Source organism: Abramis brama (assembly GCF_963993115.1).
Source record: "Abramis brama genome assembly, chromosome: 9".
NCBI lineage: Eukaryota > Metazoa > Chordata > Actinopteri > Cypriniformes > Leuciscidae > Abramis > Abramis brama.
The window spans coordinates 43706024-43728405 of record NC_139971.1 but is presented as its reverse complement, the minus strand read 5'-3'; the positions used below and the strand labels follow the sequence as shown (position 1 = coordinate 43728405).

The following is a 22382-nucleotide window of genomic DNA, read 5'->3' as shown; positions in this document are numbered from 1 at the left end:
TACAATGTTCAGGATAAGAGACATTCGGTACTGTAATGTTAATGTGTCATGAAAAGAAACATAGTCTCGCATCACCGGATCTATATAGTCTATATAGTCTCAAATATACTTTATAATCAAACTATCGACGCCCAGTTCCAGGAATGCACTAATATTTTTTTGGTAGTACCAGTTTATAACAATTATTAGTTAACACTAAGTTGTCAACACTTCGGAAAAAATAATAATTCGTCGTTACACTACATCCTTATGCATCGCTTTCTGCCAGGACTTTTACGTGCTTTTCCCAACGTCGACGTCCGGGTTAGCGGTAGCATTAGCCATCAGGCAAGTGTTATTTAAATAAACTCCTGATGTACTTACAAACTTTCCAATGCCTCGTTTTATGAGTACAGAACCTATTTGTTTTACTGTAGAAGTTTGGTGCCATTCTGGGCATTATTAGAGGGGTAATTTACCAGATACATCCTTGGATCCATTAGCGCCTGCACTAAGACATCCGGCTGATATCTCTAAATAAGCTCTAACTTTAATAATGTTCAACCAAGGGAAAAACGGCTTCATGGGGGTGTTTGGCTCGAGGTCATGGTGCAAAGGACCCTTGGTTGATTTTACTCCGAACCGTCCCTTTAAGCGCTCGTGGCGACACATAAAAGGCCAACGTCCTCTTTTCTCTCCGCCTTACGAGAGCAATGTTTTGCTGACCTTTGAAAATAATGCGGAAAGCAAAACACTGGATAATCATCTTGTCTGCATATGCAATGCATCCACTGTATATCTGTATATCGCGCTGTTTTCCTCCCTTTTCCGGGTCAGAACGTCTACATTGGGTTGTTTCGGCAGTGTATAGTGTAAATGCAAATATCGGATACGGGTCACTTTAAATGTAAGCGGGTCGTCAAAGAAATCGGATATAGTCAGTAAATCGGAATTGTGCATCAAGACCTGCAGTGTATATGCAGCCTGTAGGCAATCACAAAAAACACCAATTATCCCAATTAACACCACAGGCCTCGTCGATAAACCCCAGCGATACACGACGGATCCCGAGAGGACTTTTCTGCCATCCTCACACTCATCGGGTCGAGGCTCGGGTCTCCGGCATTCAGCGAAGAAACTAAATCTCATGGGCGTCAGGAACAGGACTGTCCTCTCTCTCTGGACGCTGGAGACTCGCATGTCCTCTTGACTAAAAACAGAAGGGAATTACAGCCCAGCTCACTGGAGAACTGTCAATACCAGACGGATATCGAATTAAGGCTGGAGAAAAGCCACAATCTGTGACACTTCACCTCTCTAACTCACCAGCCTTACGCAATAACACAGCTCACCGTAACTTACCACTTCTGCTAGGAGATGTCCACACAATACTGAATCATTATATGAGTCATTTTACATCATGGAAACCTACATATAGTATGATACAGTACATAATAATAAGTGGTTATTCATATTTAAATTTAAATAATCATGTTGTAATGCCTATTTTGAGATAGTAAATCAAGAAAATTAAATACTTTTAATGATGAATGCAACTTTTTTAGGTTTAAAAATGACTAAGGCATGAATTGCAAGGTATTATATGAATGCACACATAAATAAATGTAAACAAAACATAAAAATACAGGTACAGTACAAAAATAATTGCAATATATAATTGTATCCTTGTCCTAATTTGAAATGGTTAAATTCAACTAGGACGCAGGAAAAAATACATATTTATTTTTGCTATCGAAAAAAATACATATTTATAATAATAAAAATGCATTAATAATAAAATATTTATAATTAAATATTAAATATACTGTATAACGTATATATATATATATATATATATATATATATATATATATATATATATATATATACTTCATCTCATTTTATTATTTTCTCTTTATATTTGGACTGTGATGGAAACAAACCAACAGATCAGATTAATAATAATAATAATTATGATAATAATAATAATAATAATAATAATATTTTTATTAGTAGTAGTAGTATTTGTTATTATTATGTGAATATTGATACTAACATTGTAATTTTATGTTATTAATTACATTTTTATATTAATATTAATATTATATTATAATGCTAAATTGCTAAATATTATTATAATTATGAAACAGTTCAGAACAAAAGACTCAAAAAACGATTATACAACAATATGACAGTCATATGACATATACTGTCATACCGGCATACTCTGATCAATCTGCGAAAGAATAAAAGTAAATCATAACATGTGCATGCTTTGAAAGGGGAAGCGATGACAGACGGAGTGTGTGTGCACACACTCACTCACCACCATCTTGTTCTTGGACACCCAGCAGTCGGCGGGGAAGTCTTGCAGCATCGGCACCAGGAACTGCAGACACCCGTCCCAGTGACACAGCAGGAGCATCATCCCAATCAGGTTCACGATTCGCACCATTGCACTGGCCAGGTCATAGGTCATATGAAAAATCTGAACAGGGCAGAGAAGGAGGACATGAGCTGTCACACACACACATTGCTCAATCTGAATGTCACTGACATTTAAACAGGGCAGAGCATCACGCATGACACTGAGAAACACCATTTAATAACTCAGACATGCATTCTTCATGAATTGAACTGTAAGGAATGATATGAATGCACAGGTAAGTACAACTAAAAATACAGATACAAGAATCTAAATACTCAATGCAATCATGAGAAAAATAATTGTGATATACATATTTTATCCACACAGTCCTAATTTGAAATGGCTGCATTTTAAATCAACCAGTCGGAAGTAAATTTACATTTTGCACTGGTGAAGGCAGACAAACACCACGGTAAAATCTTCATTCAGCTGATACAGTACTGGCTATAATACAGTATACAGTACTGGCTGTAATACAGTACTGGCTGAAAATATGATTAAATTTCTGTGTAATATGTTAAAGAGCATATTGTGTAGTTGTGCTGGAGTCAGTTGTTTTATTGGTTAAACATGGCAAAATGTGCCAACATCATTTTTGTTCAGGCTGTCATACAAAGAAATTATAAACACTTGCAAAAATAAGAGAGAACCAACTAAATATTAATAACTGAGTATGTAGTCAATGTGAGCTGTTTGTTTATATGCATTTTTTTACAGAGTAAAATAAAACCTCTAGCTGTAATTTGCCTTTTTAGTCAATATTGTCAAATAATGTTGTCAGATAAACACCTTAACCAAGTTTAGTATTTTGTTTTTCTTTGACATTTAATTTTTTTTAATATTTAAAATTTATAATAATTTATAATAACATTTAAAAAAAAATTCCTCATATTTTGATGTTTTAAATGAACTTGTACGGTCATTAAAAACAAATATCCACTCCTGATGTCACTTTTGCCCATTACTAATATATCTAAATAAATATATATATCATATTACAGATCATTTCAGATTTAATATACAAGTATCCAAGTCTCGAGTAATCAAGTCTACAATGACTGTTTTAGTGTGTGTGTGTGTGTGTGTGTGTGAGAGAGAGAGAGAGAGAGAGAGAGAGAGAGTGAGTGTGTGTGTGTGTGTGTGTGTGTGTGTGTGAATTCAATAATTGAAAACAGGTCAGAACAAGTCTGGACTCCTTCCGTTCTGCTCTGAGTGACAGAGAGAGAGAGCGAGCGAGAGAGAGAGAGAGAGAGAGAGAGAGAGAGAGAGAGAGTGTGAGTGAGTGATTGTCTGATCCTCATGGTAAGAATCCTCTGGAGAAGCTGGACGTCCAGTTAAGTGTTAATGGCCTCCACAATTGAAAGCTACTTAATGTGAGTGAAGTCACGGCACGCGCTGTTAACTGCACCAGTGCTTATTAAAAACCACTCGAGTCCTTTAAAACACAGCTTTTAAAAGCTTATGTAAGAGGAGCGTGCTCATATGATGCCATTGTTATTGAGCAACGAGAAATCAGAACCAGTCATGAACAGTCTCTCTCTCTCTCTCTCTCTCTCTCTCTCTCTCTCTCTCTCTCTCTCTCTCTCTCTCTCTCTCGTCCTTGACCACCAATTACTGAGATGGTGATTATAGTTTGTACGTTTCTCTTTAGTAACTACAGGGCCCTATTTTAATGATCTAAGCGCATGGTCTAAAGCGCAGGGAGCAAGTTCACTTAGTGCGTGTCCGAATCCACTTTTGCTAGTTTAAGGATGGGAGAAATGGTCGGTGCCTGGTCTAAAAGGGTTGTCCCTATTCTCTTAATGAGTAATGGGTGTGTTTTAGGATTAACACGCTGTTTAAATAACAAAAATAATAATAATTGCGCCATTGACTTTAGACCAGGTTTCAGTCTATTTCTGTTGCCTCAAAATAGCAACGCTCCAACAATGCACCAGAACACACCTCGTTCTCAGACCGGCAGCCCATGGGCGCACAAATGGGCGCAAATGCATTCATATTTAAACAATGCGGTGCAAGACATGAAAATGAAAACTGTGTTGGGCTGCACTGCGCCGGGTGTAAGATAGGGCCCATAGTGTGTATGCATGTGACGTCACCGTCGGCCGGAGTGACTGCGGTTACACACACTGAGTGGCAGAAACACTGAGTGGCAGCATCTGTTTTCAGCGTGAACACCGTGAAAAACACATCTAAAACGGGAAAGAGCTTTGAGATTGATTATACAACTAGATTTGACAAGAAATCTGAGGTATATTTTCACAGGCTGACGAAAGATACAGAACAGAGAAGCAAATGAAATTACAGAAACAACTGGATCCAGGCAGAGAAAGCTGGATTTACAGTTTTCATTTTGTGTCAATATGCTGAATTATGGGGTAAAATCATACACTATATATTGTATTGTTAGATATTGTATTGACAACTCATAAATTAAATATTTACCAGCGTATATTCTGCATAATTGGATGTTTTTAAATAAACACTGACAAAAAAACTACCCAAGTTTTAGTACTGGACAATATGATGTATAACACTGATATACAGTGAGTGATCACATGGATTTACACCTATATTGTATTTATATAAAGCGTTCACAGGCAAATTTGCTTTATGTTTTTCCCCGGCGTGGAAATCAGGCTCATATAACATGATTCCTGCTGCATGTCAATATCCATGATCACTGGATCTTTGGTAAGTTGTAAGAAACACTATATCGAGTCCAACCTTTAGTTTAAACTCATAATCGTTTGTTTTAAAGTGGGAAAGTGGCGTCAATGCATATCCTCTGTTTCCAGTGCCAGGACACTGTAACGACACAGAGCATTGCTTCGCTCGTGGTTCTGGCTCTTTCTGAGCGCGGGGAAACAGCATGAGGTCGGATTAAATAATTGGCTCTCTGTAACATTAACTAGCTGTAAAAAAAAAAGCATCTGAATTAATCATGCAGCGTCGTGCAAAAGTCACCCTCATTACCGACCGTCTGCATTTACTGCTGCATCATCACAGAGAGAGACACAGAACATGATGGAGATGAAACGAGAAGGACGGCTCATATGAAAGCGATGATGCTAACTGAAGGATTGTACATTTAACGCCACTATTTTCATTCAGCTTTGGGGCCAATGACAAATACTGAGATGATAAAAAGGAAAAACCTCAATAAATGAATATTGATTCATGTCATCGACTCTTGGGTTGCATGAAGACGATAAAATATCAAGTCATGGCACCATTTATCCAGATGTTGCTTATACTGACACAAGACCTTCAGAGAAGATAAGCTTAAAAAAGATTAAGCGTTGAGCGGTCTTTATGTTTTACAATTACAATAAAATTTCACTGGGAGTTATATTACCCATGAGAGAGTCACGGTTTAGCAGGGAAGAGGTGAGGCTTGGATCTGTTTGCAGCTTTTATTGAAATGAAACATGAAGATAATCCACTATGATGGAAGGAGTGAGAACAGATACAAACAAAAAAATGCAGCAGCTTTGCATCCAATATAAAGACAAAACCTGACAAACTGAGATTAAACACAGGGTTAAATGAGAAGCTAAACAAGACACAGGTGAAATCCATGAGAAACAAATTACAAACAAACATTGGGCCGTATTTTAACGATCTGAAATGCAAGTATCAAACGTGAAACGCAAGTAAGTTTGTGGGCGGATCTCTGGCGCTGTTGCTATTATACCGGCGGGATAAATGACTCTTGCGCCCGACGCAAATCTAAAATGTGTTGGTCTGAAGTCGCTTCATTACTCATAGGTGTGGTTTGGGCGTAACGTGAAATAAACCAATCAGAGCGTCATCTCACATTCCCTTTAAGAGCAGGCGCGCTTGTTCCATGGCGGATTGCTATTATAACGGCGGATTTCCCAGACGCGCGCCAGGAGCGGTTCACAGCCGAGGAGACCGACGTTCTCGTCAGGGCCGTAAAACACAGAGAAGTGACATTGGGGATGGAGAAACACACCCAGATTAGCTTCGGTTAAACAGGCGTATGATAATTTGGGTAAATGTGTAAGCTAGATTTATGCCTATTTTTTCACATCTTCATGGACACAACAATGATTTCCCTCGTGTGGAATATTTTTCTGTGTAATAATGTATGATTTGCAAAAATGTGAACTGCTGCGTCTGTGTGTAGATGAGAGAAGCAAAGTGTGTGTGCGTTGTGCACACGCTACATTATGGCCAAGCATTCGCCCTTAAAATAGCATCTGAACGCGCCGCTGACTTTAGACGAGGTTTCTCCTGGTCTGTGGCGGGATTGTTTTCTGAAACTGCAAAATAGCACCAGGGAACGTTTGCGCTGGAACACGCCTCCTCTTTTCACTGAACCGCCCCCGGGAGCGCAAGTTCATTCCCTAATTTACCGACGTGCGTCTGTGGAGGGAAAAGTCTGCGTGCGTCGGGTGAGAAATAGGAATGAAACATGCGTCGCTGTACAAGTCACTTGCGCTGGGTGCGAGAGTCTCTGAATAAAAACAAAAAGTGACAATCACTGAAACCAGACACACACACACACACACACACACACACACACACACACACACACACACACAAACAAACAAACACACAGACACAAACACTCACACACACACACACACACACTTACAATTACATCAATTGTATATCACAATTTACATATAATTTATTATACATTTTAATATTAAGTTATATAATTAAATGATATAATTAAATGATATGTAAATTGTATACCGTATATATTAAATATAATAATTGGCTTAAATATATTAAGATTCTATTATTATATATATTAAATAGATAAATAATATTTCACAGTAATAATATTAAAATTAATATATAATTACAATATTCGTAATTGCTTCATATTTCAGGCAGAAGGAGGTCGTATGAGGTTTCTCATCAGGGGCTCACCGGGGTTTTGGACTCAGCCGAAGGACTGTTTGCTCTCTCTCCCGTCTGTCTATAATAAATTAGCATGTGAAATGGAAACAGACTGAAGCGCAATTAAAACGAGAAGTGCTCTGGGTAGATTGTGGAAATCCTCTCTAATATGGGCTTATTATAAAGTCATTATTGTGAATCAGGGGAATGAAGACTAATGTGTCTCATCCGAACAGTGAGGGACAGATCGACCAATGTATAAATCACAAAAACTATAGAGGCCGTTTCTAGTTTCTCTTTCTCTTACACACAGATTGATGGACGCTCTGCCTCTGAGACTCTAATTGACACGAGACACATTAATGATGAGAGCTTCACGCACTGAACAAACGTCTCAGCGATGATTGATGAAGATGAGGACAAATCAGAGAGACAGAAACAAGCAGAAAGACTAAATCTAATCAGATGGACCAAAACCTGCTCATGAACTGATCTGATAATGAATCAATGAGTGAAGAATGAAAGAAATACCAGAGGAAACATCGTCATCACAACTAGGGCTGCACGATATTGAAGAAAAATGCGATATGCGGTAACTCGTTAAATAATGCGATATGCGATACGATAATGCTTAAAGTGTGTAAAATAAACTTAAAGGATTAGTTCACTTTCAAAAAAATGTTTGCTGATAATTTACTCACCCCGATGTCATCCAAGATATCCATGTCTTTCTTTCATTAGTCGAAAAGAAATTAAGGTTTTTGAGGAAAACATTCCAGGATTTCTCTCCATATAATGGACTTCAATGGCAACCAACTATTCCAATGTTCAAAGAAGGTTCAAATGTCCGTCTCAATGCAGCTTCAAAGTCTCGACACGATCCCAGTCGAGAAATAAGAGTCTTATCCAGCGAAATGATCGGCCATTTAAAAAAAAAAAAAACATATATATATATATATATATATATATATATATATATATATATATATATACTTTTTAACCACAAATGCTCGTCGTGTGCCATCTCTGAGATGTGCGACGCAATGCGTCTATGTTGGAAAGGTCACGCGTCATGTCATCTATCTAAGTTATTTGTCCGTGTTCTCCGGTTCAGAAAGGAAGGGAAGGGCGAAAAACTCCATCTCATTTTCTCCTCCAACTTCAAAATCGTCCGACATCTTTGTTTTAATTTATTATTATTATTATTATTTTTTCGTGACCTTTCCAACATGATGACGTAATGCGTGGCACATCTCAGAGATGGTACAAGACGAGCATTTGTGGTTAAAAAGTATATATATATATATATATATATATTTCTTTTAGAAATTGACCAATCGTTTCACTAGATAAGACCCTTATTTCTCGACTGGGATCGTGACGAGACTTTGAAGCTGCATTGAGACGGACATTTGAACCTTCTTTGAACATTGGAATAGTTGGTTGCCATTGAAGTCCATTATATGGAGAAAAATCCTGGAATGTTTTCCTCAAAAACCTTAATTTCTTTTCCACTGAAGAAAGAAAGACATGGATATCTTGGATGACATCGGGGTGAGTAAATTATCAGCAAAACGTTTTTTGAAAGTGAACTAATCCTTTAAATTATCTTAATTTAACATATTTCAAATTATATAACCTACATGCGTGTTTCACATTCTTTTTGTGACGAGAAAACATCCCTACAGCTTCTGACAGTGAACATCAGTGTTTTACTGTATATAAGAAGTGTTATTGTAACATCAGTGTAAACCACAGGGTTTAGGGGTTCAGGTTATCCTACATTAGGGTTATTAAACAACAGAAACTGAATAATCAAATGTAAAAATAAACACTGCTTAGTTTTCACTGTATGATTTAAATATAAATACTGATTCTTATTAAAGCTACAACAGTTATTCAGCCGAGAGTGAGTGATTTTCTCTTTGTCTTTTGTTCATGACCCCAGTTATTGCAAGCCGTTGCGATATGCATATCGCGATATAGACATTTTCGATAATTTTGATATATTGTGCAGCCCTAATCACAACTATTTTATAGATTGTCTGTCTGTATAATTATATGCATTCTAGTATTGCATCACCTGCAAAAATATACGTATGATACTGCCTTGGTTTCTGGACACAAAAACACATCCTCATGTTGAAAACACATCTTCGAAACAGCACAACGCTTACTCAATTTTAACAGCTTTTGCAATGTAAGAAATAGGCATGACATTGTGAAAAACATGAAAAGAAAGAACTCTTAGATGTGTTTATAATTGAGCCCGAATGAAAGAGGCGATTAGATCTGTCAGTATGTCTGAATGAAAGACCAGACACCAGTAATCACTGATGAAGGAGGTTTCTCACAGAAATGTTGTGCACTAAATCATGACCGGGCAGATTTCATTAAATCAAGTGTTTCCCAATGACTGCAGACCTCAACAAACCTCCTGGAGGAGATACACGTCCAGTCAAAGGTCAATACAAATATGAATGTGAATGGCGTACAAGCTACTATTAAAAATAAATAAATAAATAAATTACAAATAAACTGTATGCCTACCTCACATGTATGCATTTTTTCACAAAGGATTATTTTTTTTCTTGACTGATTAACATGTAATTAAAAATAGATGTAATGGATGTGACCATATGTTGAAATGTTGATATTATTAAAAAAGTAGACAATATTCTGGAGGAGAGTCTGTGAAAAATATCAGGGGAATGATATTCTAATGCCGGGTTCAGACTTCATGATATTTTTGTCTGTGTCAGAATATGTGTTTTTGACTACTCGTTGCTTCCCGACCAATCATTGCTCGCCGTCTTTAATGATATGCATGATGTCATCGAGAAGGCGGAACTAGCGACTGATTTCCGGAAACAAGAGTGTAAACAAACAATGGCTACAGAAGCGGTGTGTTTTGTTCTGGTTGTAATGTCATCGGTAAAGCCCAAAAGCCCCCATCATTGAGGACTGGAAAAAAATTGAACAAGCTAGTCTTTCTGTTGGGACGTTGTGAAGCCTTTCAGATGCAGCATTGGTTGTCATCCACTATGACACACTATACAAGATAAATCGATCGATTCTTGCGTCCTGATCAAGCTGCAACCTTCCTGTCTCTTTCTTGAATCCAACACTGAAGTGATTAAACTGCAGTTCATCGACTGGCCACTAGAGACCGGCTGCAGAAGAGACTCAATCCCATAGACCTCCATGTTAAAATGCCTAAATTTACAGCAGAAACAAATGTGTTTACGGCCTGGTACAAAAAGTGGTTTTGGTCTATATAGCTAATTTTGGCCTACATGAAAACTGTGAGGGGTGAATTTTTTTATAACTCATCCATTCAAATTTTATTAAGCCTTAAATTTCTGCATAATTAGGGGCGTGGCCACTTGAGTGACAGGTGGATTGCCGCTGATGTCACTACTAGCCGTTTGCCTGCTGTCTGTTAGCGTCACGTCACCTCAGCTAATCCGCCTCGCTGCACATTTTCGTTTATCCGGGAGTGACGCTGCCAAGATGGCAACCGCCGGCTCCGCCCACTTTGGGCTTCAAAAATGCTCGTCAGAAACAAACGGGTGACGTCACGCACACTACGTCCATATTTTTATACAATCTATGGTCGTGACGCCCATTGTCGATTATATATATAAATATATAGCGCCTATATGTCGCTGTATAGCTGCACATGTAGTTGGTCATACGCATATTCAACGCACACAGAAATCTCTGTACAGTATACAAACTGAATACTACATGAAATGAATAGAGTAATTCATAGGAGATGTTCAGAAACCTGCCATGCAAAGCTGAGGGTGTTTGTAGAGTCTTTATTTACATGGTTTTAGAGCCCACCTGCTGTGTGCATATTTATATTACACAAGTCACATTTGCCTTTTATGTTGCTAAACCTTCTTACATCTCTTAATACACAGCTAAACCCCTCCTGAGGACTTTATCACAACCTAGATGTCAGGTTTGTATGGAAGCTTGTTTCCACCACAGAATAAATAATAAAAAAGGTAATTGTGACTTATTATCTCACAATTGCGTGATATAAAGTAGCAAATGTGAGTTATAAAGTCAGAATTGCGTGATATAAAGTCACAATTGCATGATATAAAGTAGCAAATGTGAGTTATAAAGTCAGAATTGCGTGATATAAAGTCACAATTGCATGATATAAAGTAGCAATTGCAAGTTATAAAGTCAGAATTGCATGATATAAAGTCGCAATTGTGTTTTGTAAAGTCAGAATTACATGATATAAAGTCGCAATTGCATGATATAAAGTAGCAATTGCATGATATAAAGTAGCAATTGTGAGTTATAAAGTCAAAATTGCATGATATAAAAGTAGCAATTGTGTGTTATAAAGTCAAAATTGCATGATATAAAGTCGCAATTGTGTGTTGTAAAGTCAAAATTGCATGATATAAAGTAGCAATTGTGAGTTATAAAGTCAGAATTGCATGATATAAAGTCGCAATTGCATGTTATAGTCAGAATTGCCACTTTATATCACGCAATTCTGAGAAAAGATGTGAGAACTTTTTTCTCAGAATTGCATGTTTATTCCTCACAATTCTGACTTTATAACATGGAATAATGAAGAATAAAGTCAAAATTGTGAGATATAACCTCTCAATTGTAAGATAAAAAGTCGCAATTATCTTTTAAAATGTTTTGTTCTGCAACAGAAACGAACTTCCACAGGGTTTGTGACTCCAAACCAAACTAGAGCTGTTATGTTTGTGTTTCAGCAGTCAGAACTCGAGTCTACCACTGAAGAACCTCGGGGACCTGTGCACCATATTGGACATTATGCTTCCCATCCAGAACATCCAATCAAAGCGACACGAGCCATAAATCAGAACGATCCCTGATGCAGATCCTAATAGAGACGGACTCCCTGCCTCCGCTCAATAAACAAACACAGATGGTCCAGCAACACGAACGCCTCAGACGATCCCTCATGCTAATGTTGCAAACTCTTGCCAATGAGAAGTGGTTAAGCTTTGTCATTATAACATGGTCTAAAGGGGGTGTTTCAGCTCTTTAAAACACCCTCTTCATTAATACTCCCAGTGATGGTCCTCAGACGCCCCTGGATGCTGCGAGAGAGGCTTGTTTTGATGGCCATCTCATCCAGAGTCATTAAGCCTTCATTTGAGCTTGATTCAATAACACTCTGACAAACTGGATTCACTCGCGGGAGAGAGACTTGCTTGAGGAAACTGTCCAGGGTGGAGATGTTCCAACAAAAGCTGGAAATACTGATAAGAGGATGCATTAGATTGAGATTATCAGAAGCAAAAAAGTTAGCTTTCCTCGTGTCAGGTCCAAAACTTAATGCATAAGATTCAAATATTTTCAGTCCATTTCAGTATGTATTTGAAAAAATCATAAGGCTGTAAAATCGTGTAAAAACTGTGAAAAATTAGTTGTTTTCTATGTATTTTAAAGTGTAATTTATTCCTGTGATCAAAGCTGAATTTTCAGCATCATTACTCCAGTCTTCAGTGTCACATGATCCTTCAGAAATCACTCTAATATGATGATTTGATGCTCGAGAAACATTTATGATTATTATCAGTGTTAAAAACAGTTCATATTTTGGGGAAAACATGATCCTTCTCTTTTTAAAAGAACAGCATTTATTTAAGATAGAAATCTGTTATAACATTACAAATGTCACTTTTGATTAATTTAATTTGTCCTTGCTAAATAAAAGTATGAATTTTTGAACAGTAGTAAATCCCAGAAGTGACTATATTTTTTACTCTTAATCATTCAGTGGCAAAAATAGCTGTTCTAAATCAAATCATGATCACTATTCATGACAGTCAAGACATCATTAAACTAAAAGCAGGAACTGTTTCCTTAGAAATTACACTTTTAACGCCATGGCCTTCCATTTCCACTCTCTTACACATTACGACTCTCATCTCACACACACACACACACACACACACACACACACACACACACACACACACACACACACACACACACACACACACACACACACACACACACACACACACACACACACGCACACTATCTGCTATATTGCTCAGAGTAACTGAAGGAAGATATTGAATATCAAAAATATATGTGACCCTGGATCACGTCACCAGTCTCGAGTCGCACGGGTATATCTGTGGCAATAGCCAACAATATTTTTTAAAAATGTGTGAGTGAATGCAACACAATCACCAACATAAATAAAACTTTAAAGGAGATTTTCTCAATATTTAGATTTTTTTGCACCCTCAGATTCCAGATTTTCAATAGTTGTATCTCGGCAAAATATTGTCCTATCCTAACAAACCATACATCAATAGAAAGCATATTTATTCAGCTGTCATATGATGTATACATCTCAATTAAAAAAAATTGTTTTGTGGTTCAGGGTCACATTATCACTATAATGTAAACGTCAGCTTTACAAAGGCAGTTCTGAAACGATCTCATGATTTGTTAAGACTGATGTTATTAAGTATCTTGCACTTCTAACATGTTTTGAACACTTCTAATAGGATCTGTTGAATCCTGCGCGCTGCTATGGGAAAGTGTGTGACCTGCTGTTATGAGAACGAACACGGCTCGACTAAATGAGAGACCAGCTGCATCTACAGCTTCACTTCTCACCACTGAGAGAGAGAGAGAGAGAGAGAGAGAGAGAGAGAGAGAGAGAGAGAGAGAGGGGAGAGAGAGAGAGAGAACGCTTCTAATCATCACTGTAATCACCATCCAAACCAATCCTCAAGAGAAGGAGAGGAAATTACAGGCTAATGTTAGCACTCTACTTTGAAACATTCATTAATTGATACATATAAGACTCAACACTTCGATTTCTGCCAAACCTCCATGACTGGAAACGAGAGTCGTGTAACATATGCTGCATTTCTGTGTCAAACGAGATCTCTTCTGTTTCGCAAGCATTTCTACAAGACAACCAGAGTAAACGGAGAGCGAATCTCACACATTTTCTCAAACTACGCTCATATTTGCCAAGTCTCTAAATCAAACATCTGCAGTCAAACATCAGAGATCTCAATATGAAGAGAGAGTATGAAAATTCATCATTTACTCACCGTAGCATTTAACTATGATATAAGTAATAACAACAGTAATATTATTATTATTAAATAAATGATGTATTATAATTTTCGTGGCAGTGTTGTCTGATGTTTTTGAAGGTGAGAAGTGTTTGAGTCCGAATTAATTTATTGTGTATATTATTTTATAGAATTATTATAAGAAATGTACATTACTACAAATAATACAAACTATTATTATTAGAATCTGACGTAGTAAGAGGATCTTATTATAATATTACCGGCCCTTAATCAGCACGTTTACACACACAGTGCCGTCATGTGGTTTTGCAAGCGACAATAGTGAAACCAGCTCTAACAGTGACCAGTTCTAACAGTGAGACCAGTTCTAACAGTGACCAGTTCTAACAGTGAAACCAGTTCTAACAGTGAAACCATTCTAATGCAATGGCAGAAGATCCAGCAAAGCCTGAAGCTGTTCTGTGGTTGAGCTCAGACGAGCACTGAACATTATTGACCAGAACATGTCACCGCTGTCTTATAAAGACCTCAGGAACTGTGGACACTTGTGGAGAAGTTAAACATGATGATGAGATGATCAGTGTAACTCCACAACAACTACAGAAATGTCTCCACTAACATTCAGAAACTCTTCCTGAGTCTCTCCGTAAGGCTGCACTCGCTCCTGGTGATTCTGGGATTCTGGATGAGTGAGATTGGCCTGTTCTGTTATTATCTCTTCTGAACGGAGGCGTAGCAACAGCTCATTTGCATTTAAAGAGACACACACAAAATGGCGCATTTTTACTCACAACCCAAAAGGGCCAAATTTGACAAGCTATAATAAATGATCTGGTATTTTGAGCTGAAATTTCACAGACACTTTCTGGGGACGCCATAGATTTATTTAACATCTTGTGAAAAGGGGCATATTACTCCATTCCTCCGTCCTCTTGCACTATGAAACTGCTGTGCAGATCACATTATTACCACATTTAAGCACGGTGAACAAACCCTCAGAAGTGTCCACTCACCTCCTCCCACTGGTGAATGTAGCGAATGAGCCGCGAGAGTCGAAGCAGTCGTAACAAACTGAGGATCTTCGTGAAGCGTACGATCCGCAGAGCACGCGCCGTCTTGTAGAAATCCGAATCGATGCGCGTCTCCACGATGAGGAAGATGTAGTCCACGGGGATGGAGGAGATGAAGTCCACCACGAACCAGGAGCGCAGATATTTGATCTTGATCTGCTGAGGGTCCAGAATGATCTCGGCGTTGTCTTCCTTCACGATCCCGGTGCGGAAGTTCAACACCAGGTCCATGAGGAAGAAGGTGTCGGAAACCACGTTGAAGACGATCCACGGCGGCGTGTGCTCGTCTTTGAAGAAGGTGATGCCCACGGGAATGATGATTAGATTTCCCACCATCAGGAGAAGCATGGTGAGATCCCAGTAAAACCTGGAGGAGAGGGACAGAATAACAAGTATGTTGTATGTTGTTTCCATCCATATTATTATGCACATTTTGGGATATCGCATTAAATTAAGAAAGAAAAAAAGTTTGTTTTTCAGAACCCATTGGCAGATATTATTTCCTTTATGCATAACCCTCACTTCATTTTGATAGTTTTTTCATAAAACAAAACTTATCGTATTTAAAGGTGCAGTAAGCAATTTCTGAGAAACACTGTCGATATTTGAAATCACCAAAACAAACAAGCCCCACCCCCTACCCAAAATGACCACACCCCATCTCGATAGCTCCACCCCCAAAATCATGAACACGCTATGCAACATAGGCACCTTCCCCTCATAAGTGGACACACCCCTACTGCTGATTGGCTCACTCTCTCTCATCTCCATTATGAGTGGACACGCCCCCTGCTGCTGCTGATTGGCTCACTCTCTCTCATCTCCATCATGAGTGGACACGCCCCCTACTGCTGCTGATTGGCTCACTCTCTCTCATCTCCATTATGAGTGGACACGCCCCCTGCTGCTGCTGATTGGCTCACTCTCTCTCATCTCCATCATGAGTGGACACGACCCCTACTGCTGATTGGCTCACTCTCTCTCATCTCCATCATGAGTGGACACGCCCCCTACTGCTGCTGATTGGCTCACTCTCTCTCATCTCCATCATGAGTGGACACGCCCCCTACTGCTGCTGATTGGCTCACTCTCTCTCATCTCCATCATGAGTGGACACGCCCCCTACTGCTGATTGGCTACAAGTGTGTTGTGCTGCTCAGTCTGATCCACTTTCAGCGTTTCTCAGAAATCGCTTACTGCACCTTTAAGAATGAATAGATATTTCAACTGGAAAACAAGACAAACAGCTCTTTTTGAATTGTAACACAGATCATTCATACATAATCAGCAGCATATAAATTCAAATCCAGAGTTTTTCATGAGCTCACATAAATCACAGCACATGGTCATAATTAAGATGCATAATTATTCAGAATGCAAATGCATGCACACACCTTTGTGACTAAGGAAATTCTTTTCTGCAATAAATTCATATTCTGTTCGCTGTGGATTTCATCTTATGAATCGTAAGCGGGATGCACTTGAGATTTCAGCGATGAATTATGTTCAGAAAGTCATGACGCTGAATTCCTCAGCGTTCTCCACCACGGTAAACACAGGAGTTTAATACATGCAGCGCGACCTCTCCCGTCCTCAGGAGCACCCACACACGCGTGTGTGTGTGTGTTTAGTTATAAATTGCCCTCTTGGCCCAGTTGGTAATTGAATCTAGATTGGCTCTGTTGTTGGGCGATATATCCTCACGCCTCTATAGATTGCATAGAGAGAGAAGGTCAGCGTTGTGAACGGCTTGTCTGGTTCTGGTTGATTTACCCTCACAAGTTTAGGCAGCTCATAAAAATCCATCGTCGGTTTGAAAGCCAATTTAAAGCGAAAGCGGTTCGATTTGCTCGTATCTGTGAAGACTTTCCTCTGAAATTCAAACCCCCGCCGCTCAGTATAGTTTATTTATTGTTTCTTTAAGCAATTTGTGCATGAATCACAGCATCCTGAATACACACTAATTAAAGTGGAAATTACACACACACACAACTGTCTGTAATGACTGAGCTGTGATCACTCACACACACACACACACTGAAAACACTGACAGTAATTGGACTTCTTCAAAGTAGCGAGGGAATCTGGCGGTTCGGATCACTGTCAGGGTGTGTGTTATATTTAGTGTGATGTTTCTGACACTGTTCGCTGAGGTTTGAAACCCAGGAGAACGTCACACACGTCACAGGAACGGCACATTCAACACGCGCAACATTTGTTCTTCACCCTCAGTGTTCCCCAGCACACACACACACACACACACTAGATAATGTGTGATCGACATTTGCCATTTTCTGTCAGTCCACTCGTGTCTCTGGTCGCGTTGACAGCTTTAACAAGGTCATCTGGACCCGATGATGTAATCCGACACTAAATGTCTCAGCCGATACCGATAGCCGATTACTCAGAATGATATCGGTCAATGCCGATACCGATAGTTTGATTTTTCTCAAGGAAAAAAATCTCCCAAAAACACTATAATATTAGAGGTTAAAATCAACAACAGAGCTATTATATTCAATGGCTATTTATATTCAGATTTAGGGCCCTATCTTGCACCCAGCGCAATTGACTTTGTACAGCGACGCATGTTTCATTCCTATTTTGCACCCGACGCACAGCGGACTTTCCCTCCACAGACGCACGTCGGTAAGTTAGGGAATGAACTTGCGCTCCCGGGGGCGGTTCAGCGAAAAGAGGAGGCGTGTTCCGGCGCAAACGTTCCCTGGTGCTATTTTGCAGTTTCAGAAAACAATTCCGCCGCAGACCAGGAGAAACCTCGTCTAAAGTCAGCGGCGCGTTCAGATGCTATTTTAAGGGCGCATGCTTGGCCATAATGTAGCTTGTGCACAACGCACACACACTTTGCTTCTCTCATCTACACAGACGCAGCAGTTTTCATTTTTAGAAAACCATACATTATTACAAGGAAAAATATTCCACACGAGGGAAATCATTGTGGTGTCCATGAAGATGTGAAAAAATAGGCATAAATCTAGCTTACACATTTACCCAAATTATTATACGCCTGTTTAACCGAAGCTAATTTGGGTGTGTTTCTCCATCCCCAATGTCACTTCTCTGTGTTTTACGGCCCTGACGAGAACGTCGGTCTCCTCGGCTGTGAACCGCTCCTGGCGCGCGTCTGGCAAATCCGCCGTTATAATAGCAATCCGCCATGGAACAAGCGCGCCTGCTCTTAAAGGGAATGTGAGATGACGCTCTGATTGGTTTATTTCACGTTACGCCCAAACCACACCTATGAGTAATGAAGCGACTTCAGACAAACTAAATGTCTCAGCCGATACCGATAGCCGATTACTCAGAATGATATCGGCCAATGCCGATATCGATAGTTTGATTTTTCTCAAGGAAATAAAATCTCTCCCAAAAACACTATAATATTAGAGGTTAAAATCAACAACAGAGCTATTATATTCAACGGCTATTTATATTCAGATATAATATTTACTCTCAAATTAAAAGCTGAAATGTTTGTATACAACTTCATGGCAAATTTATTCAAACGTACATATATAATTAACAGTAAATATGCTCTTCTCTAATGTTTTCATAGCTAACTAAGGAACTGTGAACACTGGCTAACTTTCCTGAGGTAAATACAACATGATATCATTCTCAAGCAGTTTTATTGACGTGTTTCTGCGGTTGAAACCTGAAACCTGAAACCTGAAACCTGCCTCAGAACACAACACACACTCCTCCACAGGTCACCTTTTGGCGAAACCTACGCTCACTCTCACCCTCTCGCCTATCCTCTCTGGTCTCATCCACACTTCCTCCACCTGATCAGCTTTCAACACTAGATACTAACAGTGCGACTGATACTCTTTTCTCCACTTTAACATCGTGCTTGGACAACTTCTGCCACCTTTCCTCCAGGCCAGCCCGCGCCACACCCTCTGCCTCCTGGTTATCTGATGTTCTCCGTGAACATCGTTCTAAAGGAAGTGGTGCAAATCGAAAGATCCTACTGACCTTGGCCTTTATCAATCCCTCCTCTCTTCCTTCTCTGCTAATATCTCTACTGCTAAAATGACTTACTATCACAACAAAATTAACAATTCCTCAGACTCTCGCATGCTTTTCAAAACCAAGCGAACGACGTCTTGTGGTGCCATCTCAAAGAGGCACAAAATCTCTTTCTCGGACCTTCACCATGACTGTTCCCTGCTGGAGGAATGATCTGCCTAACTCAACCTGAGTCCATAGCCACTTTCAAGAAACGGCTGAAGACGCTTCTTTTTCCGACAGCACTTGATCCAGTAATACTAACACTTTCTATTCTATTCTATTCTGTTCTTTCACAAGTTCACACTTACATACAATTTGAGGGGGTAAAGTTTAAAGGGGTGGTATAATGTCCTTTTCACAAGATGTAAAATAAATCTCTGATGTCTCCAGAGTGTGTGTGTGAAGTTTCAGCTCAAAATACCCCACAGATATTTTTATATAGCATGTTAAAGTTGTCACTTTTTGAGGGTGAGCAAAAACGCACCGTTTTTGTGTCTGTTCCTTTAAATGCAAATGAGCTGCTGCTCCCGGCACAGGGGGCGGAGCTTCAACAGCTCGTGTGTTAGCAGCTCCAATTATTTCACGCAGACACACACTAAAATGACAGAAACTGTTCAGCCTTTTATGTTTAAACGAAGTCAGACAAAGATGGAAAGACTCAAGAAGAAGTGACAACACGTAGAATGCAACTGGACGTCTCTGAATGGTTAGTTGATGAATTTATGTTGCTGATATGGATTTAACTATCTTCAATTGGCATATTCTGTCATGATAATCTATAAATCGCTCATATAGGAACTGTTGTGAGATGCACACAGAATGATTTTCTATTGCATGTGAAAAGACAGATGCTACAGTTTGTGCTGACTCACTTTCAATTTTTTCAATTTTTTTCCAATTTTTCACAAAATTGAAAGTGCAAACAAACATCAGAGATCTCAATATGAACTCAATATACTAATATATTAACTATATAAAATAATATAATACTCTTATTTCTCATAGAAGAAACATCATATACTGATTCTAACATTATATATGATAAAGAACTGCAATAAAGGAGCAGCTCATCCAAAATATCTAAATTTAAATCGAAATAAAATAATGATTAAAATAAAGATTAATCGCATTCACAGTATAACAGTGTTGTTATTGTCAACTCAGATTAATACAAATTATTAAAAATCATTATTGATAAAGCTGAAATGAAATAAAATAACAGATGAAAAACTTGAACAGAAATAAATATGTTTAAGTACTATAATTACTAAAACTGAAATAAAATGAAATTCGAGATAAATAGATATATTTAAATATATAATTTAAATATTCAATATTTAAAGCAAATACTACTAAAATAACACTTCTACATAACCTCCACCAGACTGCTTTTCAAAGATGTGAATGTGCAAAATTATGGACAATTTTAATTGTAATTTTAAATGTAAAGCTTGTTAAATAAACACGAATTCTCTAAATCTAGTTGTTGAGGCGGGTCTTATTTCATAAGCAGAGGAACTTCTGTGTTACTGATGGCATTTCTGTCAAGTTTGCTAGAAACATTTGTGTTCATGTACTAGATGTTTTGTACATGCATATTTTATTAAGGATAGAAACCCCAACATGCTCTATATATACAGTAAGTGTGTGTGTGTGTGTGTGTGTGTGTGTGAGTGAGTGTGTGTGTAGAGTATGTGCGAGTGAGTGTGTGAGCGTGCATGTGGGTGTGTGTGTGTGTGTGTGTGTGTGTATGAGAGTGTGTGTTTGCGTACAGTATGTGTGTGTGTGTGTGTGTTTGCGTACAGTATGTGTGTGTGTGTGTGTGTTTTTGCGTACAGTATGTGTGTGCATTTGACAGTCAATCTCATGTTCCGAGACAGAAATAGACTCCATCTAGTATTTACAGTGGCTCCGCTCTCTCTCGACACACTCCTCTGACGTTAGACTATGAATTCCCCACACATCCAGAGAGAAGAAGAAAACAGGAGAGAGAGAGAGAGAGAGAGAGAGAGAGATAGAGAGAGAAGACAACAGTACGACATGAACACAGAGAAAGACAGAGAAAGTGCTCGAGTAAATCTCACAAAACCTGTCATGATCATCCTAAATCAAAGGAAAGAAAGAGGATATTAGATATATTGCAAATGTAAAGTTTGTACAGTGAAACTAGCGCCACCAAACATAATGGAAACATCAATGTTCGGAAGCATCACAAGGTCAATATTTCTACTCTTTGGGGGGAAATTATCCAAAATTTTAATTATTTTTTTTTACATCTGACAATTGAACACTTTTAACCCCACATTCTCATTAATGTAATAAGGTTTCACTGGCTTTAATTTATACTGACTGTAATTATACACACATAACGGTAGATATAGAAGATACCGCTCAAAAGCTTGGGGTCAGTAAATATTCTTTTTTTAAAGAAATTGATACTGAAGGACACACTCACAAACACACACACACACACACACACACACACACACACATACACACACGTACACACACAGACACACACACGCACATTCACACTCACTCACTTACACACACACTCACTCACTCACTCACTCACTCATACACACACACACACACTCACAGTCACTCACTCACTCACTCACACACACACTCACACACAAAGAGAGAGAGACCTGAGATGAGCCACCATGACCTTTCTCTCATCCACTGGAGAGAGAGAGAGAGAGAGAGAGAGAGAGAGAGAGAGAGAGAGAGAGAGAGAGAGAGAGAGAGAGAGAGACTTGTTTCCCTAAAAGGACGTCCATGACATGTTTTCACCCTTTGAGTGCCTTCAGCTACAAGATAAGACTCTCTCTCGCCACACACACACACACACACACACACACACACACACACACACACACACACACACACACACACACACACACACACTCC

At 38.8% G+C, this 22382-nt stretch overlaps 1 protein-coding gene across 1 annotated transcript in view; it reads right to left on the bottom strand.

Annotated features, from left to right (window-relative positions):
• hcn4 (hyperpolarization activated cyclic nucleotide-gated potassium channel 4) overlaps positions 1-22382 on the bottom strand; it is a gene marked incomplete at both ends in the record, with an annotated part of 87980 nt that overhangs the window by 44271 nt on the left and 21327 nt on the right. The window contains 2 exons of the mRNA XM_084123493.1: positions 2306-2467; positions 15378-15801. Of these exons, the coding sequence (XP_083979619.1) occupies positions 2306-2467; positions 15378-15801 (586 nt within the window). The remainder of the gene's footprint in view (positions 1-2305; positions 2468-15377; positions 15802-22382) is intronic.